Source organism: Pelodiscus sinensis, chromosome 5 (genome assembly GCF_049634645.1).
Source record: "Pelodiscus sinensis isolate JC-2024 chromosome 5, ASM4963464v1, whole genome shotgun sequence".
Lineage (NCBI taxonomy): Eukaryota > Metazoa > Chordata > Testudines > Trionychidae > Pelodiscus > Pelodiscus sinensis.
The window spans coordinates 2,133,373-2,159,906 of NC_134715.1; the positions used below are offsets into that span (position 1 = coordinate 2,133,373).

The following is a 26,534-nucleotide window of genomic DNA, read 5'->3' on the forward strand; positions in this document are numbered from 1 at the left end:
CATCTCAGGAGCAGTGGTAGATACTGCTAGAGGAACGTCAATGTCTTCTGGTTTCTGTTCCCTGTCTGAAGCCATCAGGAGAGAGGTCCGGTGGTTGTATTGGTAAATCCCCATCTACCAGCATGTAGTGGTGCAGTCGGGGTGATGACAGTTGTGATAGTGGAACTATCGGTCCTGTTTGCTAGGGAATGTTTCACAGAAGAGAAATGTCCGATCTGTGTAGCAGAGGTGGCTCCCCCAAGTTCCACACTCTCAGCCAGTCTCCACGGGGCTATAAATGGCACCTTCCCTTCCCTTTTCAGCAGATTTTATTTTTTGCATTAATAATTTGGCAACCTCCGACCCAGCAGATTTTTGCAGACTCCTAGCCCCAGCGGCCCTGGTTTCCCAGACAGACTCGGTGGTCGCACAGATGTGTTCTGATTTGATTTAGTTTAAACCTGCTCCTAATCCATTCACATTAAAACTGAAATCAAATCTGGGGTTTAAACTGACATAAAATGCTCCACGGCAATGGAGCAACACCTTCATGGTTTAAGTCACACCTTAAGTTAAATGGGCACAACTCTTTCTGGAGGCAGGTTTACCTCACCCCTCAAGTCCGTTCTCTGGGTAGGTTTGTAAATATAATCGATCAAAGCGAAATGCCTCTCTTCTCTCCATTAACCCACCTTTCATCAGTGTTCCCTCTATTGTTGTCCATCTATGTGTGGAATAAATTATGTGCACCGAGGCATGTGTGGATGTGCACCACCAATATAAACACATGTGGATGGCTGTGGGCACTCTGCTAATCATCTGGGTGGCACCCGAATCTCTACTAAGTGGCTACCCAATGCTCAGCTTACAGGGAACACTGCTTTGCATGATGGAGGGTTTCAATCCAGGGAAGATGTCAACACTACACTCAACAACTAATAAGGATCCCCAAAGCAGAACAGAATACTCATTGTCCTCCTGAGCAAAATCCATTGATCTATAATGGGCCGATTTAACCTCCTTCCCACCCTTCTTTGGCAAGGCAGACCTGGGTGACTCAAAAGGCCGGTTCTACTGTGATGTGCCAAGTACAGACTCATGTTTGGGGCACTCATTGGCAGTCATCTACTGACAGTTTTACAAAGCATGTCTCTATGGGGCTAAGTTCCATTCTTATCTTCAGAACACATCACTGCTCTTCATGTGGCTGGATACCTGCAGTCTGGTGTGGATGCCCCAGCGACTAGTGTCAGGGCCTATCCCAGAGAGAGTCTGCAATCATTTGGTAATTAACGCCGTTTCCCTGGGGAGAAATCTATGAAATGGCATACCCCCCAAATCCCATTTACATCTGCTTTGCTTTGTGCAATGGAGGGCTCCAAATTCGAAAAGTTTAAAATGGACAAGTGAGTGAAACACAACAAAATATCCCTGTTTGGGTTAGAAGATATAACTTCTCCCAAGTATATGAAAACAAATAATGTGGATTTAAATAGTCTATAAGCAGGACATTTAGAGGTGATTCAATGCAGGTATCTTGCACATTCATTTACTTGATTTTATTCCTTTTTATTTTATTTGTCCTGTTTTTAATGAGATTTTTAATCAAACTTCTGTTTTGTTCGTACATTAATTCCTTTTCTGGTTTACATATTTTGCGTGTTTTTTGAATAAATCGGCACATGGCTGAAGGGCAGTAGGTGTTGAGCATAATTTTGTAGGTGAATTCTTGATTTTGAATTAAGGTTCAAATGTTAATACAGTTTGACCTCAGACTTCTACTTCACTTGCTTTTACATATGGAACAACACATTTGCTGATAGGGAGACATTTCCTCTGGGAAATCATGCTGTGCTAGTTGTAATATGCAGTACTAATGACACATTTAATATTTGAAGTCATTCATCATTTTTATTTGATGTTTTATTTTACTTTTGAAGTCATTAAGGACAGCTGCTACTCACTACTCGATGAGACATTATCTTGTTTTCTAGATCCAGTGTCTGCTCTTAAACAACTTGACACTTTGCTACAGATAATATTAAGAAATAATGAAAAAAAAAATGAAAAAAATGCCATAAAGTGAAACTTGAAAAGAAAATTTTGGAATTTCAAAAATGAAAATGTTTTCCAATGAGGGTTTTTTTTTTTTCATTTTGATATATTTTTCTCCACCAGAAAATCCATTGTAATTTACACCCTTTAAAAAAATGCTTTTATTTCAACAAAGATGACATTGTTTTGGGGGGAAATAAAAGTAGTGAAAAATTTCAGCTTGCTCTAGTACACAGTTATCTCTAGGTTGCTCATCAGTATCCAATGCCGGACTGTATTAAGTGACTGAAAGTCATGATGCTCTTCAGAGGCACATGTGAAATACGTTGGTTACAGGCCTCTAGTGACATGGAAGTGTTTGCATCACAAAACTGTTCTCACAGTCATTGTTGAGTGTCATCATTCAGTATCTACATTTCAATTGTATGGCCTCCCATTCTCAGTCTGGTTGGACTGAGTCAATAGACATGGTGTTTTACTGCAGTGTAGATACTTCCCGTGGGTCCTAAAATTTGAATGTCTCCTAGTTAAAACAAGTCGCTTTAAAGTGGGTTTGAGAGACGGCAGTTTAAAGGTGTGAACGCAAACTTTCTCCATTCATGCAGTACTTGTGCTGGGAATGAAAAGCCTCATGGCTCAATCCTGCAAATCCATCCCTTTTCAGAAACACTTAATGATCAAAACTATGAAAATGCAAGTAAAATGCCAGCTCTAGGGAATGTGCAAAAACCAGTTTAGTTTTCCTCTTGATTGGAAACTGAGTTATTGTTATAGTTAAATACATTGTTATGCCCACTTCATCTTCAATTATGTCTTGGAAAATATGTTGGCTCCCTATGCTAAACTATCTATTTCGCCTGGTATTTAGTTGAGACTGAATATTTTTCCTACCCTGAAGAAGAATATCTTTGTTTCAAAAGCTTGGCTCTGTCAGCACCAGAAGTTAGACCAGTAAAAGATATTACTTCCCCCAATTTCTCGTTCGAAATCCTGGGGCAAACACACCTGCACCAACGCTGCAAACAGGAATACAAGAATAGTCATCACTAATGTCAGTTTCCTTGTGAACTAGTCAGCAGTTTATTAAAGAGGGGACATTTCTCTACAGTGTTGTCAAGAGAACTCTCTTGGATGTGCAGTTTGCCCTTACGACTAGGTGAGAGTGGACATAATTAGCGGTGAGTGGGAGCATATAGCTTGTCAGTCAGCCAACGGCATGACAGAATGCCAAAGAAATTATAAGTAACATCACACACCCTCATTTGTAGTGCTGGTATGAATTAAGACTGTTCAGGTTTCTCAACACCACCCATCAAACCATTTGCAGATACTTTTGTGTTAGGTCTCGTGTTGAAAACAAAAGAAAAAATGGCACAAGGTAAAGGCTGTTCTTTGTCATGTTGAGACTAGATTTTATTATTTTGTTTTGTTGGTCTGGGTATATGATTAGTCATTTCATGCTGTCATGAGTACATCCAAGTTCCTTGGTAAGTGATTTTCAATTATGGCACCCTATAACCTTCTGGTTATTTATTTGGCATACTTACTCTAGGTAATGGGAAATGTTCTTATTGAAACTTTACAAGCTCCGGGAATTGGGGGGATCTAATCATCTTGCCTGGCCTCTTGTTGCTGACACAGCACAATCAGTTGAGTAGGCGGCCGTTTCTAAAACAGAGACGATTTGTAGAAAGGCATGCTCTGTTTTGCACACATTACAGTGAAATAGGACCTGTAATGCCTTTGTTGTATTTATTGGGCACCGTCGCCATTTCTCCACACACAGGAATGAGATTGGGGTTTTTGCACCACCTGTTGGGGTGTATTCTCACAGAAAAATGGCAGTTTGGTCCATCCGGAATGGAGAAGAGTGACTCGGTGCTCACGCCCCCACACGCGTCTTACATGGAGTCCCCTCTTACGTGCTGGGGAGCACCCCTTCAGGGGTGAGGTCAATGGGAGCTGACCCTGAGTTTGAGAGAAGTCATTGTGCAGGGTGAGGCAGATGCATAAGCCATTCCCTGTCTGATCTTTATTGTTCTAGGGTTAGTGGCCCTATTGTGATCAGGGCCCCGTCGTGCTAGACACGCACGTGCACACACAAGCTCATGCTCTCACTCTGAAGAACCTACTGTCTGTATCCAGCTCTTCTTTCTTGTCTAGATTGCAAGCTCCCTGGGGCAGACTTCATCTTTTTTGGTGTGTGTTTGCATGGTGCCTAGCAAAATAGGTTCTGGGCCCAGGGCTAAGGCTCGTCAGCACTACGTTAATAGAATGAGCCATAATAGTCATAGAATACTAGGACAGGAAGAGAACTCGAGAGGTCATCGAGTCCAGTCCCCTGCCTTCATGGTAGGACCCAGTACTGTCTAGACCATCCCTAATAGACATTTATCTAACCTGCTCTTAAATATCTCCAGAGATGGAGATTCCACAACCTCCCTGGGCAATGTATTCCAGTGTTTGACCACCCTGACAGGTAGGAACTTTTTCCTAATGTCCGACCTAAACCTCCCTTGCTGCAGTTTAAGCCCATTGCTTCTTGTTCTATCCTCAGAGGCCAGGAAGAACAATTTTCCTCCCTCCTCCTTGTGATACGCTTTTATATACCTGAAAATCACTATGATGTCCCCTCTCAGTCTTTTCCAAACTAAAAAAGCCCAATTCTTTCAGCCTTCCTTCATAGGGTATGTTCTCTAGACCTTTCATCATTCTTGTTGCTCTTTTCTGGACCTTCTCCAATTTCTCCACATCTTTCTTGGACACAATATTCCAGGTGAGGCCTAATCAGCGCAGAGTAGAGCGGAAGAATGACTTCTCGTGTCTTGCTCACAACACACCTGTTAATGCATCCTGTTAATGGATCGATTAGTCGATAAGGGGGAGATGTGGCGCTCACTATTCCCTCTGCGCCTTTGAAATGCAGTAAGAGCTGTCCACGGCTCTTAGGACATTTAAAAGGCAGAGGAGCAGCAGGGTCTCAAGCAGTCCCCGCTCACCCCGGGTTCTGCCTCGCACTCTGAAATGTAGTGAGCCCCCTGCGCAGCTCTTGCTGCGTTTCAAACGGGAAGGCACAGCGCTCAGACCGGCGCTAGCAGGGCCGGCTTCAGTCCCTGTTCGTGCTGCTTCCCCACTACGCCTCTATCTCCCCTGTGCCCTGCGGAGATGGTGCTGGGGGAAGCTGGCTTTTAAGCTGGCTCCCCCAGCCCCGGCTCCCGCTCCCCCGTTGCTGCCTCTCTCTAGCGGGTAGTCAACTAGTTGCTTACATCCCTGTTCCCACAGCTCTTTGCACAGGCTGAACTGACTCCGTGTCAAAGCAAATCATTCACATTCATTTGAATGCTCCTTATGTAGCCAGAGCCCTGCAAACAAGTCTTTCTGTAAATAAACATCTGGCTCTTGGATCTGTATTGAAATCAGGCGTGAGCAATGTGAAACACAAATGGTGTACCAGGAAGAAAGGCTACATACGTTACTAATACGGTGGGTGGTTTTCATGGGAAACACTGCCTCGGAATCTGTTGCTTTTCTTCCTTTCTTCCCCTTGATTGTTGGGGGGTGGGGGGTGAGTATATGTTAGCGACTTAGAAGCTAGAGACAGCCTACAATGCCAGAAAGTGAACTTAGTTCTGATTAAATTTTAATTGCTCCCAAACTTCCACTAGTTATGCACTTTTAAGTTTCACACCGTCAGACCGTACTCATCAGCCGGTGGTGCGTGCAAGAGAAATTTGGCTGATGCTAGCAAAATGCTGCAGATGAGCTAGGCCACAAGAGCTGCAATGTATAATAAGTCTGAATATTTGTAGGTGTCTGAAAGAAAAATTAAAGACCTGGAAATAGCAATAAACTGGATGCAATCCTCTTCGAACTGAGAACAAGTCACCACCTTGAGGAATTGCAACCAACACCTGGAAAACAAGTTCAGGTTAAGAAATGCAAAGTCTCTCTCGGGTTCCTGGAAGTGTTACAACAGGAGACCACTGTAATTAGTTTTTTCAGCGCATTTGATTTAAGGGATGTGTGTACCTCCATGGAAACCTTAGAGAAACATTCTATTCCAAGGCAATTCGGCATTTACCTTGTATCTCAGAAGTTCTAGGTTTTCCATTGCCTGAAAGCAGAATCGTTGTTCTCTTTTAGAAGATCATTTGTTCCTGCTGCTTATTCCCTCCGTGTTGTCTGTGACATGATTCCAGCCATCAGCTGGCTCTTACATCATCAAGAGAGGGTCATAGCCGAAACTAAGGGATAAACAACAGGAGCAGATACTTTAAGTAGAAAAGATTCGGGATTGTTTTTTGTTGTTTTTTTGTCCCTGAAGGAATGAAAAAAGATGATGAAAGTTGGCATATCAGTAGCAGTATTTGTCAATAAGATTAGTTTGGGTGGGTTTTTGTTTGTTTGTTTTTGTTTACATTATGTCAAAATTAGCTTGCATAGATGCATGATTTGATAGATGCAAGTCTGTGTTGAATCTTTCCTGTCTAAAGTCAGAACGTTGCGAGAGAACAAGCCTTAGATTCCTATTTAAGATTTTTCCCTCTGTGCTCTCCTGTCCTGCCCTTATCTAGGGTCCGTCTCTAAGCTCTGAGGCCTCTCTGAATTGAAATGGGAGGTGTATCCTAGGCCTAGGCACTTGGATTGGTCCCCCTCTCCCTCCAATAGCAATTGGCCAGCTGAGCTCCTAGCAGAGTTACGTTTGAGGATTCTTTGGTGGATCTCCCAAACTTCTTACAATGGGGCATGTGAGTCTCTTCCTGAGCCTGGCACCATCTACCCAGCAAAGCTGAGGCTGCTCCTTTAGCCCCCTCTCCCCCCCTTTTTTCATGTTGTTAGAATGCTCAGTTGAGGGAGGGATAGCTCAGGGGTTTGAGCACTGGCCTGCTAAACCCAGAGTTGTGAGTTCAATCCTTGAGGGGGCCATTTAGGGATCTGGAGCAAATCTGTCAGGGCTGGTACTTGGTCCTGCCGTGAGGGCAGGGGACTGGACTCAATGACCTCTCAAGGTAACTTCCAGCTTTAGGAGATAGGTATATCAGTGAACTGAAAAATCTTTTGTGAGCCCAACTCTAATGGTCAGTGTCAGAACTGGGGTGGAGAACGAAAGGAAGCTGCTGGCAGTAGCTTTGAGGTACTCCGTGGTGGGGTGTGAGTGGGCTCAGAAAGACACGAAACAAAAGTATCTGTCTATGGAGAAACCTGCAGATACCCAGAAGGATTTGGGATTATCTGTCACACCACAGTTGTGAAATGTGCCTCAAAGGAAGGGAGAAATTTGTGCAAACATGAAAATGGAGGATTTTGGAGCACCAAACTGAGAGGCGAGGGCATGGTTGGAGATGACTTAGTTTCTCATTCTCTGAGGCTGAGTTGCTAGAATGCAGAGTGTTTGTCCTTACTGAATTTCATCATGTTTACTTCAGCCCTTTTCTCCAGTTTGTCCAGATCATTTTGAATTTTAATCCTGTCCTCCGTAGCACTTGCAACCCCTCCCAGCTTGGTACCATTTGCAAACTTTATAAGTGTACCCTCTATGCAATTATCTAAATAATTGATGGCAGATGGGGTGAGCATCTCTCTGGCAAATATTTACAACACAAATTAATTTCACTAGATTAGAAAATGAAAGGGAAAATATCAAAGTACAGCTTGCTATTATTTCCTTGTTTTGTTTTAATTGCAAGAGATATAAAATGAGTCTTGGGCTGTGTGTTAGAAACAGAGTGCATCTTTAGCAGTGTATTGAACCAGTAATTTTATCCTGCACTTATGCTAATAGCGGAACAAAAAGTCTCTGGTGTCCTTTTTTGTTGCTGATCCAGATTGCATGTGTCTCTAGCTTCTTTTCTTCTGGCTTTCTGGTGTATGTCCATATCTGGCGTCATGAATAAAATCATGCAAAATGTGTGCACCTTTAGCCAAGTAATACATTTTTTTTAAAAATGATGAATTGGGTATGTAGCAGCTTACTGTGTGTGTTTTGGAGACATGCCTTTTTGGATCAGACTGTCACTTTTGTTCCATACGGATGGCAGCTATTTGTTCTTATTAGAGTTCCTCTCAAGGAGAATAAGATTAAACATTTAAAAATGACTCTGGAGGACTTTATTAACCTGATTACGTTACTTCAGCAGCTTACGTTTTCTTCTTATTGTACTGACATTTGGTTTCTTCTTGTTGTGTTGATGTTAGTTTCCCCATTACAAATATGGATCTCTCTCCTTTCTGTGGGCCTGTTTCAACAGCTCGCAAAGTTAACAGTGCATTTTTTCCATTGATAACAAGATGATTTTCAGGTTTTATCTCCATGTTCAGGTGTTAGCCTCAACTAACTTTTGACAACATACGACTAAAAAAAATCTGATCCTGTGTTGGGTTTTAAGGTTAGAAATTGGTATTAGAGGTATTTTGCAATGTTCTTATTGACATTTGTGGGTTTTTTAATCTATATTTTGGGTAACACTTTCAAAAGTGCTTATGTGACCTAACAGCTGCTCAAGGAAAAGGAACATAACTTAAAACGCCAAAGTGGCATGGAACATTGGTTCCTAAACCACTTAGGCGCAGAGTCTCAAAGGTATTTAGGTGCCTACTTCCAAGAGAGGGCTGAGGAGAGTTTATCCCAGTTTATGGGTTACATAGCAGGACACCTTATCGGTCTTGCCCTGGAAAAAATCCAGTACCTGGTATATGAGCGTGCAGGTGATGGGTGGGAGCGTACAACCCCTCCGTAGGTCTATTTGAATTTCACTGCTGTGTCCATGTCAAATGCCACCTCTGCTTCATTGAGTGGAGAAACTCGATGGGGATGGTGGTAAAGATGGTGGACTCAACAGCAAGTGGAGGAGCCATTCACAAAAGGATACCAGGTAACTTCTCCCTGTTGGAGTGTCTGTCACTCATTGGCCTACTGCGGCCGGGGTACTGATTGGCCAACATTCCCCAGTTCCCAAGATTTCACTTTGGCCAAAAGAGCCAAATGGAGCCTCTTTCATCTCCACTCGAGTAGGGCATCTAAACACCTTAGAGGATGTGGATGGAAGTTAGGTGCACAGTGCCTTTGAGTATCTAGGACACGAGCACTTTTGAAATAATTGCCTCCCTCCCTCTCTCTGTGCACATTCAAAATCTGCTACGCTGCTGCAGGATCTGTTCACAATGTTAATTCCTCATTTGGTGTTAAAGCCCTTTTATACAATGTGGGTGTCTAGACTACAGGGTTTTGTCGACAAAAGTGGCCTTTTGTCGATAAAACTATACCTGTGTCTACACTACCGCCGAGTTCTGTCGACATAACGTTGACAGAACTCGGCAGTTTTGTTGACAGTGGTAAACCTCATTCTACGAAGAACAATGCCTTTTGTCGATAGAGTTCTGTCGACAGACGGCGTTATTGCATCTACACTCTCATGTCGACAAAGCGGCTTGCTTTGTCAACAGAACAGGGTGAAGTCTAAATGCTCTTTGTCGACAGAAGCTTTGTCGACAGTATCTGTCGTCAAAGCCTCTGTCAACAAAAACCTGTAGTCTAGACATACCCTGCCAGTGCTCCATAAAATCAATGTAGGCCTCAATCCTGCAGTCACAGGCAGGCAAGCTGATCCCTGAACCTGAGTAACAACAACACTGGCTAGAGCTATAAACAATATTTAAATACCTCTGCAAAATAATTAAGCATACAGGAAGGGATCTATCAGCATCTTATTGTCTTCAAAGGAAAACAATTTCTTTTCAGACGGATCTGAACTTTGATGGTCTCATAATATATTTGTGTCTGTTTTTTGTGTTCACATGAAAAATTTGGTTTGTTTCATGCAAACGTATTCTCTGCCCTTCCCTCTGCTTTCCCCCATCTACAAAGGAGTAAATTAAATCACAGGTGGGTTTGATGAAGGAAGGTAAAGGGTCCATGCAATGACCATCGGAATCAAAAGTGAATCAGAGTCTGAAACCTTGTCCGCTTTTCGTTCTGTAGAGCAGAGTGATTAGGGTTGCCCGGTGTCTGGTTTTGGCAGCCTCTGTCCAGTAAAAAACCCATGTAAAATGTCCAGTATTTTCTGTTTTTCTTGGGACATTCCTCCCCCGCTGCATGTGGTGGGGGCAGGAGAAGTGGAGATTTAAAACCGCAGTGGCTCTTTTTTTTTCTTCCTCAACAGCTTTGATCCTTTTTTTTTTCTTGTGCTCCACCAATTTCCCCACCATGTTTGGTATTTTTTGTGAAAGTATCTGGCAATCCTATGAGTGATAGGAGAGGTCTCAGGATGATGACAGCATGGCATCAAGGCTACGTCTAGACTGCAAGCCTCTTTTGAAAAAGAACGTCTAGACTGCAACCAGTACTTTTGAAAAAGCAAGCCGCTTTTTCGAAAGAGAGCACCCGGGCAGTCTGGATGCTCTCTTTCGAAAATGCACAGTTTGCATTACATAGCGCCTTTTTTTGAAAGAGCACTTTCGAAAAAAGGCATTATTCCTCGTGAATTCAGGAGTACCGCCGTTGAAAGAAAAGCCATGTTCTTTCGATTTAATTTCGAGAGAACGCGGCTGTAGTCTAGATGCAGGAGACGTTTTTTCGAAAAAAGGCTACTTTTTTCGAAAAAACCCTGCAGTCTAGACACAGCCCCTACTTGCCATAGCTAGGTACCGGGGAAGGAGCCGTGGGGATGGGGAAAGGCTGCCTTTTCTCTGCATTTCCTGCTTCTGGAGTTTTGAATCCGCTTTTAATCTATGCACAACTCATGAAGGAGCACAGAATCAAACAAATAAATAAATTAAAGGCACCACAAGCAAAGACTTGGCAAAGCATAGTGCCCTCTAGAGAAAAGCTCTCAGCAGCATTCCGATTGGCCTTAGCAGTGGGGATTTTTTATCTGTGTTGGAACACCAGTGGCTCTGTAACACTAGGGAAAATGCGTGGTGTTGGTGAAGGACGGAGAACAAACTTTTATGTGTGGGGGAGGTTATCATTCATGTTGCTGTTTGACTAGGCAAAATCATTCTTAGGGGATAATAAAAGAACAGGATCCATTCAACAGCTAATATGTAAACAAGAAGGCCTGCATTCAGTGCTTTGTTTAATGCACTGTAGTGCGGTCTGATTTGCATCTGAATGTAGTTAATCCACACTTGGGTTAAAGGGGGGGAGAAGAAGTATCAGCAGCCTCCCTGTGACAGTTTTGCTTTTCCTGACATTTTTCTCACCCTCTCCCCTTGTTGATTTCAACTTGCTGACACATCGACAAAGCGTGTCTACATTTAAAGTTCACTGCCCTGATGGTGGCTTGTGAGCGTGGTCTGGAACTATGGAATGAAGACTCTCAGCGGGGGAATCGTGTTCGTCTGTAACTTTAAAAACAATGAGAATTCCTGTGGCACCTTAGAGACTAACAAAGAGCACCTGAGAATCGAGGGAATCTGAAAATATTGTCATGCCAGATATGGAGGAAACAATTGGTCTCCGAAAAGCATTCTTTATACTATTAATCTCTGAAATCAGCAGGCACAACGTAGAAAGCCTCCGAAGCCTGCTTCCATCCCACCCACTCACACAAGCTGTACATGGATGTACAGCAAAGATTCAGCGTTACCTACATCTCTGTAGTTCCAGTGGTTTTTGTTTTGTTTTGTTGTGTTGTGCATGCTCTCTTTCTCAAGTGTAACAGCACAACACAATCAGTTTTTAAATATTAATGCGAGATTTGCTGGAGTGCATCTTGGAAGCATTGAGTCACTGAGAATTGAAAAACATAATCTGTGCTTTTGAAAGCCATCCAATTCTGTTTTATTTACCAACTTTGAGCCATTTCACAAATTGAAAAGCAACCATCCAGCCATTCCATGTTTAAATTATTATATGTTTAAGGGATCCCATGACATTTCTCAGTGGTCAATCGCCCATCTCACTGAATAAATCCTGATCAAAGATTTTACGCACAAGAATAAGCAGAGCAATTCACAAAATAGTTATATTTGAGTAAAGTTATTTGTATAGTCTGTACTGAAAAAAAAGCAAATGTAGTAGCCAGTAGTCAAAGTGCAAGGGGACATTCTGTATACGAAATCTTTGGCTAACTGAAGGACTCGTGAGCTTCAGCTGTGTTGATTAGGTCAGTTGCGGTCATCCCCTAAAGCCACTTGGTCATAACCCTTCAGTTTTCTGGCTCTCAGTCATGTTTCCATTTGCTGAAAGGGAGCATCTATTATACAAACATGGATAACTGCTGTTGAATGGGAAAGAAAAGGATTTTATCGTGCTGACTGGATATCAAGTATGCAATTCAAAATACGGAGGAAAATACAAACAAAAATAGATAATATGCAATAACATTTGTTACTCAATGACATTACATTGATCTCTCTGAAAATGCCAAGAAAAAATAATTTTCTTCATTCAGTATTTTGTACATTTTGCTTTCTCTCTCAAGACACTCAATGTGTGTAATAGATACTGTCCGTGTAACTAGAAAACAACCCACCCCTGATCATTTTGACCTGCAGCAAACTTTATGCAAGCTGTTTGTATGTACATGCATGTGCTAAAGTGGCTAGAATGGAAAACTGACACTGACTGTTGTTGAAACCAAAAGCAATTTCTGCAGTGAGAGTATGGGGGTCTTCCTGCTGGTCTTCTCCTGACTGGAGTTTGAGGTATGCATGTTGGAAGACAACCTATCCAACCAGCACCCAGAACTGTGACCGATGTAAATCACAGAGGGCAAAATAGATTGTTTAGGAGGTTAGAAGTTCCCTGCGTACTTTCAGTTGTACCCAGGAAAGATAACGATGGGGGATATGACTTAAAATATCAACTCTGCTTTTTTTATTTCAAAATAGATTGATTAAAACCAATGCAGCCGCATACAACAGCGTTCGCACCTAAATGGAGCGATGGAACGCTACGTCGCCTTAAGATAGCTCTTTGACTGAACTCTCCGATCTATTCATTGAGTCCATTTCTAATAGCTCCTGATGCACTGTTGATTAGATCAGCTCCTCTATGATGTTCCTGTTTACCAGGGCTCCCATGGGCCTAGTTAATCTCCATTTCCAAAAGCATTGCCAGAGGCCAGTGAAGAGACACAGCCCTTCCCCTGTACTTCAGATGATGGTCCAGTTTTAATTTCTGTCCAAATCTTCAGGACCCATTGCAAATGCGAGAGTGAATGCTTGGGGTGAGTCTTCCCAGTAGAAGGTGAGAGATTCACAGACGTACCCTGGGCATCGAATAAGAGAGAGCAGCTAAGACTCTGGGTAAGATCTTTGTCTAAGCACGGCCTGACAGAAGCTGACAACGGGGATGATAAGAACAAACACAGATTTGATATAGCACTTTCCTAACTACCTACTGCGAAAGCTGGGCAAATTTTGAACATTTCCCTTTGTGAAATGTAATGTGCAGTAGTTAAATACTTACATCTGTCTGCTGGAGCCCCTAAATTGGTCCAGGAAACACATTCTTTCCCCTCCTAATGGCTCTCTACAGGCTTACATTTTAAACTGAGGCGTCGCATCGTGCAACGTTTTGGAAAACATCAAAGTTGTCGGGTATGTTGGAATAACCGTGAACATCAATTTCTCATAAAAAATGCAATGGGCCCAATAAGTGAGCTGCTGGGCACTGAATAGAGCAGACTAAAAAATGGGTATTTTTTTTCCGCAGAAAATGTTCCCCTTTTGATCAGGAAAAAAATTTGTGTCGGCCCAAGCCAAAAAGTTTTGAGGCAATGTGGTTTCGTGTTAGAGAAGGCTCCTAGTATCCTGTAGTAGAATACAGCTTTTTTTTTTTTTGGCTTTACATCCTTGAATTGTATGTTCGTTCCATTTTTCAAATTAATGTAGAAAGCTCAAAGTGAATTTCAGATAGCGCGCAGTGTTTTAATTGGCTTCAGGCTGAAACCAGATGAAGCAATTAAGTTTGCATCAAATTTTGGGCCACAGCAATAAATCTTAGCCTCCCCTTCAGAGTCTACCTAAATGTGGTCTGGATCCATATTGAACCTCTTTCTGTGTTTGTCAAAATGCCTGGAGTGTTTGGCCCAGCCTCACAATCAGCTCATCCCAGCGTTTGTCCACTCACCTTAGATTTTATGGCCGAGATGAAAGAGCTGCTTCTCTTAAAGAATGTCTTTCAAGTTGACTTGGTTTGCTTTGGGCCCTTATTTCCAACCAGTTCAGTTGGAGAAAATCTTGGGAAGATTCTTGAGATGCATTGGGCCTTTATCCATCAAATCACATCTCCCAGCCAGACCCAGCTGTCAAAAGCAGCCCAAAGAATCATATTTTACTCTTGTGTCCTTACATGTCTCTGGTTCAGATTTATCCACGATTGGCAAGAAAGTCCTTGTATAGTGAATGAAGGGCAATCCAGATGTTTGCTATGAGACACACTTGGCCTTCCTCTTTAGGAAACAAAAAGTAAGGTATCCTTTTTATAAAGTCTTAATTCTGTTTCTATGAAATGGAGGATAACCTGTTATTTTTTTTCTGCTTTCTTTTGTTATCACTATCTTGCTGTAGTAAAATACAGGAACCAATATTTCAGTGGGTACAGACGTATAGTGTTTGCTTGATAGACACACATGCACATTACATGGTACAACACAGGAAGTTTCACATAAGAGGTTCATGAACAAGTCATTTGCTCTTTTCATTGTTAATTATGCTGGTGCATATGTAAGGTTTAACCCAAAGCTTGTTGAAATTAGTGAGTATGTTGCTCTTGACATCAGTGGATTTTGGATCAAACCCATAAAGAAATGGAAACAGGATTTTGTTTTTAATTTTAAAATAGTTTTTCTACTAAGCGTCAAAAAAAACTTGCAGTAACAAGTATTGGACAATGCTAGAAGGAAATTAATTAACTTATGGTATGACATCTTATAGGGGTAGCCGTGTTAGTCTGTAATTTTAAAAATAATGAGTCACCCTGTGACACCGTAGAGACTAACAAATGAACTATCATGAACTTTCATGGGTAACACCCACTTCATCATTTTTACAAAGACAGTGGACAAGAGAAAAACAGCTGGTTGTTTTTTTTAATTCTTTTAATCAGAATGTGTTTTTTTTCTTTCAAAAGGTGTTTAAACCTTCCTATTAAGTGTGTAACTGTATCTTGTTTGATTGCTTGATAGAAAAAGAAAGGTAAGGAATGAAATGTGGTAAGCAAAATAACTATTTACCTTATAGAATAAGGGCAAAAATCTGCTAAGACCTTTAGGTTTTGAGCTTCTAACAACCTTTCAGAAATCAGGAATGCTGTGTTTTCTTACCGTGTAAATAACTGAGAATGCAGACACAGAAGATTTGTGTGAGCAAATAACATAACTGTTCTGCGTTTCAGTGGAAATTGAACTGTTCCACTTCAATCTAAATAGCTGTTCCAGTATTTTCAGTGGGTCTGGGAGAGCGGGTCGCAGCACCCTGACTGCTGAACATGTGTGGTTTCTTGGCCATTGACATCAGTTAGAATATCAGGCTCTCTCCACACTGGCTGTAGAGCTGTATAGACTCAGTGAAGCTGGACATCTCTTTGTGAATCTGCAAGCCATGCCTGACCTGCCTCTGACCTGGGGAAGCCCCATGCTCTCTGCATGCAATTCTACTAGAACCAACGTTTTAATGCACAGATTCCTAGGTTGTAAGGCCAGGAGGGATCTTGGCGATCATCCTGTCAAACACCCCCCTAACATAAGGCATAGAACTTCACCCTCCAACTTCTACATCACTTTTTTTTTCCAGAAAGATACCCAGCTTTGATTTAAAAGCAGAGGTTCTCGAACCTTTATTGCCGGGAATCCCTATGAAAATATTTCAGGCTCTGGCAATCCCCTCTCTCTCTTTCCCCCTCCCCCAAATGATAGCACATTAGTGTACATACTCATATAGATATGGCCACCCTTGTTTCTGCGCTGCTCCTAGAGGCGATGCTGCCTTCTGAACAACATGGCCGAGAGGCAGCTACCTCGTCCTCCTCAGAGATCTCTTACTCCTCTCCCATTGTAGCCCTGTGAGATGCTTTTGGGTAGCCTCCCCTCCCCCACTTCAAGAAAAAGCTTGAAGTGATGGAAAATTCACCACGTATCTTTGTTCAAAGATAAATTTCCCGAGGTAACTTTCCTGATGCTTAGATACCCTACAAGAATACTTGAGCAAAGGGAGATCTGGTGATGAAAAGCACTCTTGCCTAGATACAAAACAGTTTATATTGTAATCCAAAAAGATTGGTCTTGCCATTTTGAAATTAGGAGGTGATTCGATGGAGCACTCTTCTGGTGCTGACTGTAACTGGAAAAGCCAGTCACTCAACCAGAGGTTGTGGGTCTGTTACAGGAGTGCGTGGGTGAGGTTCTGAGACCTGCAATGTGCAAGGAGCTAGACTAGGTGATCATGATGCCCCCTACTGGTCTTAACATCTATGAGACTTGTGTGTGGCCCCGTGTGAGCACAGTCCGATGTCTACCAGTGCCACAAAGGAGAGACTGTAGCTGAGTATAAGATGACAAGTGGGTTTTGCCCTGTGACAGGAACCCAATCTGTGACCATCTTAGCCCAGGTGAATACAGCCTATCATTTTAGGTCAAGAGATCAGAAATGAAGGACATGCGTATCCCCAATGCTTGAAAACACTGCTTGTTTTGAGCAGTCTTTAGTCTGGTAAAATTCCCACTGAGCCCAAAGGAAGTGTGGCTGGGCAGGCCCCCTGAAGGCTCAATCTCTGTGTGAAATGTGAGGCATGGAAAGAGCAAGGAAGATGGGTCTTATTTTTTCCCAAGTATAATCAGCCCATCAGGTTGGGCTGTGTATTTCCTGGTGAGTTACAGCTCTTGCTGGGGACCTCAGAAATGCCCTTTCGTAGCCATCCCTCCAGCCTGGGCATGACTGGAAAAGCAAGTCTTCTATTACTCATGCGGACGTTCTGTGCATGCATAGGACACGGGGAGAAAAAATACCGTATTGCTTTGGGATAGCTAAGAGAAGAGAGGGTTGCAGAAACCAGAGTACAGCCGTTCCCAGTAGAGCTCTGGGTTACGCTCAGCACCAGAATGGTGCTCCATTGAATCCAAGTGTAGAGACTTACAGGTGTTCTGTGTCTAAAGCCAGTCATGGAATCTGTTTACTCTAAATCTAACCTTAAACTCTCAATACGGCGAAACACAGTCAAACAAGCCGTAAAATAAAATAACCATACATATGCATTGCTGGTTGTAATAAGGTTAATGATTTTAGAAGGTTACTGCTCCTTAGTAAGAAAACATTGTATTAGGAAGTAATGTCTTCTATTAAAATGGCCCCATGCAACACTGGTTTTCTTCAAGTCTAAAATTTACCATTCCTTGGCGGTGTGGATAAATCTGGGTAGCTCATCTGTATTCTGTCCTGTAGAACATCAAGTAATTTTGCACAAGTTGCAGTCTATCCAAGGTTTTACTTGGATTTAAGAGTTATTTATATGTAAATCATTCCGATCTCTTATTCTTTTCCAACTAACCAATTAAGTTGGTTTTAAAGGACATGGATGTGTGAGTGCCATACCAAGAGCAGTGAGTTTTACAGAGCACAGAAGGCACTCACTGTAGATTTCAATCTCGTCTTTTGGTACTCATTACCAAGTTGACTTGTTGAATAATGAGACTGTAGAACTGAACTGAGCAGTGTCCCACCCGTTGAATACTGTTAGGTGACTTCAGGCCAGTTGTTTTATCCTTTCTTGTCATTTGTCCTTCATATGATGTGAAGCTGAATTCAGTGCTGAGCGTGTTTTTATTTATTTATTAGTAAGCGTAACACACGCACGCACACAGAGAAAAAACAAAACCCCCCTTGAAACTGGTTCTTGCATCAATGCCCAGGGGTCTAGGCAGATAAAATAACTGCTATTTTATGACTCAGAGAACATATTTGTAAATTCCCCATGCATCGCTGATACAATAAACCCTTCCAGAGCTACAACCTGAAAACAATATAGTCCAAGATTTACAATAACTGTTTCTAAAAGGCAGGCTCAAAATTTCAAACACCCTCTGATTACTATTCAAGTCCATGGAAACTGCATAGTGCTCACCATTTTGAAAATCAGATCTCTTACTGAAATGCCTGAATATGGACCTCCTCCCCTCCACCCGAATATTTGACATCCATAAATGAAAATGTTGGTCATGTTACTTAGGCTTTAATTCCGGCATTGCTCTCCTCTGACTGCTGGGAAAGCCGTTTGTCTTTTCCACTTGCATTTGGAAATGATTGAGTGGTCATCCACAACGACTGGTTCAACCTCTCTAGTCCAGCACTCACCGGTCTAGCGACATCCATGATCTGATATGATTGTAGTTAGCCAGATGTCCACTTATGGACAAGTTTGTTTACAGCCGACAGTCCTGGCTCTCTGTATTCTGTGCTGTTATTTAGCTCTAATGTACCCCTCAATGTCTCTTAGGAGCCCAGTGATCAGTGGCAGTGCTGGTTATGCTGCTAGACAACATTGACCACCTGTGGACTGACAAATTCTCAGGTCCTGAGGGTGCCAGACTAGAGAGCTTCAACCTGTACAGGCCAGTTTTGTCTTAGGTGGCTTAACTCATATAGACACAACCATCTCTGCAATTATCTCTGGCAATGTCTTGTGGCCAGTTGTCAAATTATAAGAGAAAAGCTGGTGAAATTTAACTGTACTATTTTTGCTGAAGTCTTTTAGGCATGTGGTAACTTCAAACGGGAAACACATGCAGCTTGGTGGTTTAGCACAGCTTTGAACAGACACAGAGGGAGACCTGGTGCTTTTGGTGGATTTTTGCTTTGTGTTTATTTTTGCGGGGAAGGGAGGGGGGGGAGAATTCATTCAAACTCAGAACACAGAGTGACAGCGAGTCAGTGTGAACATGCTGGGAAATATGATCAGCAGCCCGCAGATGAAACTTCCCTGGTTTTCAAATCCGCCTCCTGGCAAACCCCATTCTTGGGTACACAGGTAGAGACCACAGCGGTGAGTGCTAGCCAATCAGGGTCAGGAGGTTAATAAGAAAGAGCCTGTTCCTGAAAGGTGTGGAATACATGTGAGTAAACAGCTCTTCGGGCTGGGCCCAATAGGTGTGTCTTTGAGGCAAGTTGTAAAGAAAATGCTTTGAACTGATCATGTGATCGCAAACCCTACAAGCCTAGGATTTAGCCAAGAAAGTTCAGCTCGTCCTCTTGCACCATATGGAAGAGATTGGCTAGTGCAGAGGGCACTGGCCTCAGATGCTGGAAGATCTGGACTTGAGTCCATGGGTTGGATTCTCCATGTCACTTTCCCTCTGTTTTCCACCCTTGTAATGGGCCCTGTAGCCTTTCTCTACCAAACTGGGTGCTAGGAGGATCAACACCCTGCCAGTTGTGAGGTGCACAGACACTACTTTCATGGAGTCCTAGATATGCAGGAGAAGGGACATCTAGTCTGGTGTCCTGCACTCCAGGCAGGATCAAATAAAGTGTTTGTCTGAAGGACCTCAAGGAGCGTAGGAACTTTTAAAGAACTAAAGCCCGTGTGTCTGGACCTGGTGTTATGTAGTGTATGGGCAGCGATGGCTCTCTTGCTGTGAAATGGGGCTTGCGGGATTCTTCTTCCTCCCCAAACTGGTCACTTCAGCAAGACCCAGAGAGGGGAAAATGGTTACTCCAAGCAAAAAGTAGAAGGCCTCAGTCTCCCAGCAGAAGTGTCTGATAGACTGTCCTAGGGGAGGGAGGAGGAAATGGTGGCGGGAAAAGCATCCCTTCCTCCAAGTGTGGGGCGAAGAGAAAGCCAGCACTCTGCTGGGCGGGTGCACGATGTACTCCTTTCCCCTGTGCAGAATGGGGGCACCTCCAATGAAAGCACAAGAGACAAGGCAATAGGGAGCCAGGACCCACCGCGCCGTCTCAGACTGGAGTGTGAATTATAATGAAGAGCCGAATCCGAGCGCTCCCCTTGGTGCTTTTCAGAAGTCCGAATCAGTGCCAACGCGTGGGTCTACATAGCAGGCAAAACAGCGTCATTGCAAGGTGGCTGCCTCTCCATATTTTCACTTACAGCACTTAGCAGAGCAATTATGCAGTGGAAGGCAGGTTAATGGGGGTTTAAATGAGTTTAACCTCTCCTTGCTGCCGGTTTGAATGGAAGATCCTTAGAATGAGTCATCCCTCGATGAATGTACCTTCTTGGAGGCGTTCCGTTCAGGCCACCACAACCGCTACATCGCGAGGACCCTGCTGTTACTGGTAGGATCGGGCATGTGGCCGTAATGACTCCCCACAAGACAGCACTGTTGTGAGGCCCTACAGGAAGGGTGCTGGCAATTCCATGGAGCAGCAGTTCCTGGGGAGGGCTTTTCCAGTACATCCATGAGTTAAGACCATGGAGTGACATCAGCCTGCTTGCAAAGATCGCCACCTCTTCTCTTGCCATTTTCTAGCTTATCCGTGGGCGTGGCAGAATTCACTTGTTATTTCTTGATCACTGTGACACGTCGTGGTGATGTTTATTTGTACGGGTTTTTTTTTTAGCTTTCTGTCAATTTCAGTTTTCAGTTGTGCGAAATTATAGGTCTTAAACCTTTCCCACCATTTTTATCTATTTAAATGTTCATTTTTGGGGGGAGGGGAGAGAATCATGACAGTTATTTAATGACAATAGAGTTGAGATTCAAAAACTCAAAGCTTTGTGAACCATTAAAGTAGCAATTGTCAACATTGCGTGTCACAATATGAAAAGTAAATCTCCGCACATCAATCTATCGTGCCTGTTTTTTTACTATTTATTTGCTAGTCTATTTGTAATGAACCTTGTTCAAAAGTCTAAATCTCTGGATTTTCACACTAAGAAGTTCTCAAGTGGCACTTCTTTTGGTTTGCCTACCTATACATCCTAACTATTAATGGAAACATTTTTTCAGTGGTTTGTGTGCATAGGTGAGGTCAAAACTGGCTGATATGGAGCAATAAAAATCTAATTCTTCTAAGCCTGTTTGTATTGCAGTCCCCTACAGCGGGCAGTCACAGAGGGCTTACTAAGGTGTTAATCTGTGATTGGCAGAAACCAAACTCCTACTCTTTGTTGCACCATGTAGCTGCTCTCTGTGAGGAGAGCGTTTCTCTTATGCTTTGGGAAGGACTATGAAAGCTGCCATTAATGAGGTTGGTACTCGGATGCAGCTTTGATGCAGTTACTTCCTAGGCTCCTTGCTCATTCTGGAGAGAAAACGGTGTGCCGTGAAATATTTACGCGCCCTTGTGGGCTAAAGCATTGAAAGCCAAGGCGATCCGCAGTTGCGCTTTGGTTTTAATGTACTTTTGCTTTGTTCCAGAAGTATCGACATCTCGGGCGCACGGCCAAGGAAGCACCACCACCAGCACCACCTTGCTCCTCCCCGCCACGAGCACCGGCCGCACCACCACCGCCTCTGCCGTGGGCAGAAGGAACAGGAGCACGAGCACGCCCTCCCCGGTGGTGGATGTCCCCGACGACATGACCACCCCCCTCCCTCCCGCCTCCTCCCAGCTGCCCGCGGTGGGGGCAGAGAGCTGCGAGGCCGTGGAAGCCCGTGAGATCATGTGGTTTAGAACTCGACAAGGACAGCTGGCAAAGCAGCCGTGCCCTATGGGGACAGTAGGTGAGCCCCGTCTATGTAACCCTAGCCAGCCGCGTGCCAGTGCCAGATGGTGGCGTTGGCCTGTGAAGTCCAAGGAGTCAGACTTAGTGACCTGCTGGTCCTTTTTGGCCTTCAACTCTGTGGCACTCTGACCCTTGGCTGGTTCTTTCAGTGACTCGGTCAGAGATCTGCTTGCAGCTCCCAGTGATAGGTCGCTCCCTGTCTCCTCCCAGGCAGGCCCACGAGGCACGGCGCCTGTGGAACAAGTTAATGAAGTGTGGCAGGTAGCTGAGGAGCGCCTCGCTGGGCGGAGGACTAGCGCCTGAATGCACTGAGCCCTCCCTGCAAGGTCCTGAGCACCTTCAACTCCCAGCGAACACCAGGGCTCGGGGGCTCATCCAGTGGGATTCAACCCTGGTGTTGCCAAGGGAAATGCCCTGTTGAGAATAGGGTGCAGTTTGTCCTGGAGATGGATGAGCAGAGCCGGCGGGGAGGGGTTGTTGAGGTTTTGATTCTTTGGGGTTTATCTTCAGTCTCATCATTAGCCAGGGTGTGACCCTGAGTGTTTCAGTTGATGGCATCTTAACGCGTGTGGCCAAGAGTCTCCAGTTTTGGTGGGTGAACTAGGCCTCCCTGCTCCATAGCACGGCACGTAAAAGTGAGATTTTTTTTTAAAGCAAAAATTCAAACTTATTTTTTCTCTGACCAGCTCTACTTCAGTGGATGGTTTGGTTTTGTCTAAATGCTTAAGAAAAATGTGTCATTTGCAGAGGGGGGAGGTTAACCAGTTCTAGTCAGGGTGCCCCAACTCTTCACCCCATGACCTCACTTGGGATCCACCTCAAGGCCTCGCTCCTGCTTGCATGGCAACAGTGGGGGAGGGACCAAGAGGAGCAAGCAGCAGGTGGGGCCTTATGGGGAAAGAGGCTGAGTAAAGGCACAGGGTGGATGGAGCGAACTGGCAGGCCCCTTCTGAGTGTGCACCTGGCGTCACAGTATCACGGGCATCATTGTAAACCTGGAACTTGGTCTAGCATCCAGCTCTGAGAACCTGCATTCCAGAGGTGGGGAACCTCAGGCCCAGAGGTCGGATGCAGCCCCCAGCTTGCCTAGATAAAGCCCTGGACTCTCAGGGCCCCTCCCCCCAGGATGGGGACCCCATGCTGGTGCTCCAGCCCCTCTGCTGCCCCACCACAGGTCTGGAGCACACAGAATCTACTAGGCTGGGTCCCCCTGGCTCTGGTGTGTGAGGGGTTTGTGGGGAGTGTCTTTCTCCTTCTCAGTCAGGGGCCGTGTCAGCGAAGGTTTTTAGTTGGTTTGTTTTTTGTTTTGCTTCTCACTTGTGTGCGCCTCCCCCCAATTGATTTTTCTGTGGGTCAGTGGCCCCTGACTTTAAAAAGGTTCCCCGCCCCTGCAGTATACCAATAAATTAGGAGGGAGGTGGAGGGAATTTGCTAAAGAGCAGCAAAAAAATCAATAAAGAGCTGGAAGAAGTGGAGAAAAGTTTAAAAGAGCAAAATAAGTTAGGTCTCCATTTTCCACTGCCATGCTCCCGGTGTCTTCCTTCACACGTGTGTGCGCTGCTCCTGAGCCGCCTTTCAAACCCGGTGAAGTCAAGCGAGTGAAATCGATACGTGAGGGGAGAGTTGGCCCTAGTAAGTGCAGAGTGGGCATAAAATTGTCTTTTGGGGGCCTTTTCCAGCCACTTCACATAGCTGTAAATAATGATACCGAGTTTAGGCCATTGGAGGATTGGGCCCATAGCTCAGCTGCATGACGACGGAGGGGGAATAAAATAGTCACCTATAAAATCTAGGTCATAAAATTGAGGGCAGAAAGAAAGACATTCTTTTGCTCTACTCTGCGCTGGTTAGGCCTCAATTGGAATATTGTGTCCAGTTCTGGGCACCACATTTCAAGAAAGATGTGGAGAAATTGGAGAAGGTCCAGAGAAGAGCAACAAAAATGATTAATGGTCTAGAGAACATGGCCTATGAGGCAAGGCTGAAAGAATTGGGTTTGCTTAATTTAGAAAAGAGAAGACTGAGATGGGACATGGTAACAGCTTTCAAGTATCTAAAAGGTTATTACAAGGAGGAGGGAGAAAAGTTGCTCTCCTTGGCCTCTGAGGTTAGGACGAGAAGCACTGGGCTTAAAATGCAGCAAGGGAGGTGGTCACTCCCTGTCAGGGTGGTGAAACACTGGAATAAATTGCCCAGGGAGGTTGTGGAATCCCCATCTCTGGAGATATTTAAGAGCAGGTTGGACAGACACCTGTCAGGGATGGTCTAGACAGTGCTTGTTCCTTCCATGAGGGCAGGAGACTGTACTTGATGACCTCTCGAGGTCCCTTCCAGTTCTAGTGTTCTATGATTCTATGAAGTGAAAGCCAAGTTAGGGTGACTATCAGGAGCCATTTCCTTACTGCGAGGTCTTGGTAGAAAATCTGTATGCTCCACTACCTGAGTTATTGAAAACTAGATTGGATGATGTATTTTGGAATATGGAAAAGTTCCCACCAGGTTCGGGGATGGTCCAGCACAGCCAATGGGCCTTTCTGCTCCTAATTCCTGAGATTCGCCCGATTCACGAGCGCTGCCGTGTGTTATCAGTGCGTCTGTTCCTGCCCCCTTTGAAGACATCGGCAAAACACTCGTTGACTTTAGTGGGAGTCACCTCAGGCCCTGCATCTCATTTACTTCCCTCTTGAAAAGTTTGGCTCTGCAGGGCAGAATGCAGGCTCGTTACAGCTCTGCTTCCTGGCCTTCTACGGCTGTGTGGCTGAGACGGGAGTCGCTGTGTATGGCAGTGAGGGTGAGGGAAGCGGGAGTTAAAGGGACTATATTGCCTCCTCCTTGTCACTCATAAATGTGGTGTGTTTCTAACCAGGTGGCTTCAGGGCTTTGCAGCTCAGCACAATCTGCACAAAATGGCAGGGGAGGTGCCTGAGGGACTGATCCTGGACTCATTAGTGGGCAAAACAAAGACCATGGCTGGTCCATTGGTTAGGGCAGAAGCTTAGGACTCATGGTTTCCTGGTTCAATTTTCTGCTCTGCCACAGGCTCCCTGTGAGATCCAGGACGAATCTCCCTGTGCCTTGGCTCCGTATCTGTGTCCTGGGGTCTTGTCGGGATAAACACATTAATGAGTGGGAGGCGCCTGAATACTTCAGTACTGAGGGCCAGGCATGGCTCCTCACTGAAGTCCTCACAACAGAGCTTCGCCAGGCTGCATGTGTGGGGTGCAGTTTCCATCCTTATGAAATGATTAAAGTCTGGAGCCAGGCTTATTAATACATTTGCCAGGTGATAACAGAGTCCTTCCTGTGTTGTCTTTGTAGGTGTTTCGACTTTCCTGTGTCTCGCTCCTGATGGGATCTGGGACCCACAAGGGCCTGACCTCAGCAACTGCTCTTCTCCCTGGGTCAACCACATCACACAGAAGGTAAAGTTCCACCTCCAAATAACCTTCTTTGAGCCTGTGTTTGGATTTACCGGGCACCAGAGGGAACGAAGGAGACATGGCTTAAGTGAAAACATGCAATGATAACAAAAAGAGAGGACTGCCACATCAGGGACTAGTGATGCCCTGGCACAAAAAGCAAGCCACGGTTGGACCGTGGAATGGGGGGACACCGGAGTTTTCAAGACCTGGTGCCGGTAGCACTTGGAGGATGGGGAGAGACAGAAAGTTGGGGACAAAATGTAAACTAATGCAGCCAGTTGGGAAAGGGGAAAGAGAGAGAGGCGAAACCTTGAATTTAGGTGGGGGAAAGTGATGCAAGAATGTTAGAACTACAAGATTATCAAGGAAGGGATCTTTCCCCTCACATGTCCATAAGTCTTTTCTTGGTTTTTTTGGAACCACGGGATCATCCTGTCATGAAATCTTTCCCGATGATACAATTGCACAGAACAAGTGGTTTCCGTCTTGCCAACTGGCTTGCAATTTTAGTATCTCTTAAGGCATGGAAAGGTCAGTCCCTGTGAAAGTTGCTAGTGCTTACAGTTCAGGGAGACAATGGCTTTTGTTACTTTTGTTCGCAATTTCCACAGCATGGAAAACTACAGAGAGAATAGTTAAAGGCATTGTAAAACCCATGAGTGCACCAGAGAAAAAGGACCGAGGAAGTGGAGTATCTGGGATGAGCCAACAGCAATGAAAATAACCTAACACCTGTTGTTTGATGGATGTCTTGCAGCTCTTCATCCTCTCTGGGGTTAAAAGTACATTAACACCTGACAGCAAAAGCTCTCAGACTCGGATATGAACAGGGCCAGATTGGCTGCACTGAACATTTCTGTTATCGGCGCTCCGTGGCGCTTTCGGCTGATGGCATTACACATGGAGACCAGATGTGCGTTTACACTACGGAGTCTGTGGGCTGGATCCTTCTTATAGAGCAACTGATGAGAATCTAGGACTTAGGACTAAGTAAACATGTGCTGGAATGGCAAACTAGCTGGGCAGCTGCGTGTCTGAAAGATAGCTCTTGTAGGTCAGCCTTGTGAAGGAACACCGTGGGGAGACCCTGCAGGGAACAGAATTGCGTGTGTGTGTCTGTGTGTCTGTGTGTGAGTGGAGAATTCTTTTCCCAAATTTGGTTGTAAATTGTCCAGGAGATTCCCACTTGCTGCTTTGACTGATCACCAGCCACCGCGCTGGAACAGCTTCAACTGGCTCTGAGGCTGACCAGGACTCCCTCATCCCCCTGCTTCCCTGGCGCCCTCTTCCAAGGTGGTCCCATGGGAGTGGGGAGCAGTCAGTGAATGCCAGGGGTAGCACCCTGGGGGGCAGTTGCTAGGAGTGAGGGGCAGTCCCTAGGAGTGGGGGTGGACCGTAGGGGTGAGGTGTGAGAGGCAGTTGCTAGGGCTGAGGGGCGGTCCCTGGGGGTGAGG

The 26,534-nt window shown here is 44.6% G+C and overlaps 1 protein-coding gene across 18 annotated transcripts in view; it reads left to right on the forward strand.

The window, feature by feature from the left end:
* The window catches only part of ADGRL3 (adhesion G protein-coupled receptor L3), a 635,479-nt gene that overhangs the window by 452,578 nt on the left and 156,367 nt on the right, over positions 1–26,534 (forward strand). For 15 of the 18 annotated variants that reach the window (XM_075929235.1, XM_075929232.1, XM_075929231.1 and 12 more), the window contains 2 exons: positions 21,351–21,656; positions 24,977–25,080. In XM_075929235.1, coding sequence (XP_075785350.1) covers positions 21,351–21,656; positions 24,977–25,080 — 410 coding nt within the window. The remainder of the gene's footprint in view (positions 1–21,350; positions 21,657–24,976; positions 25,081–26,534) is intronic. The other 3 variants (XM_075929229.1, XM_075929223.1, XM_075929234.1) reach the window with 1 other exon arrangement.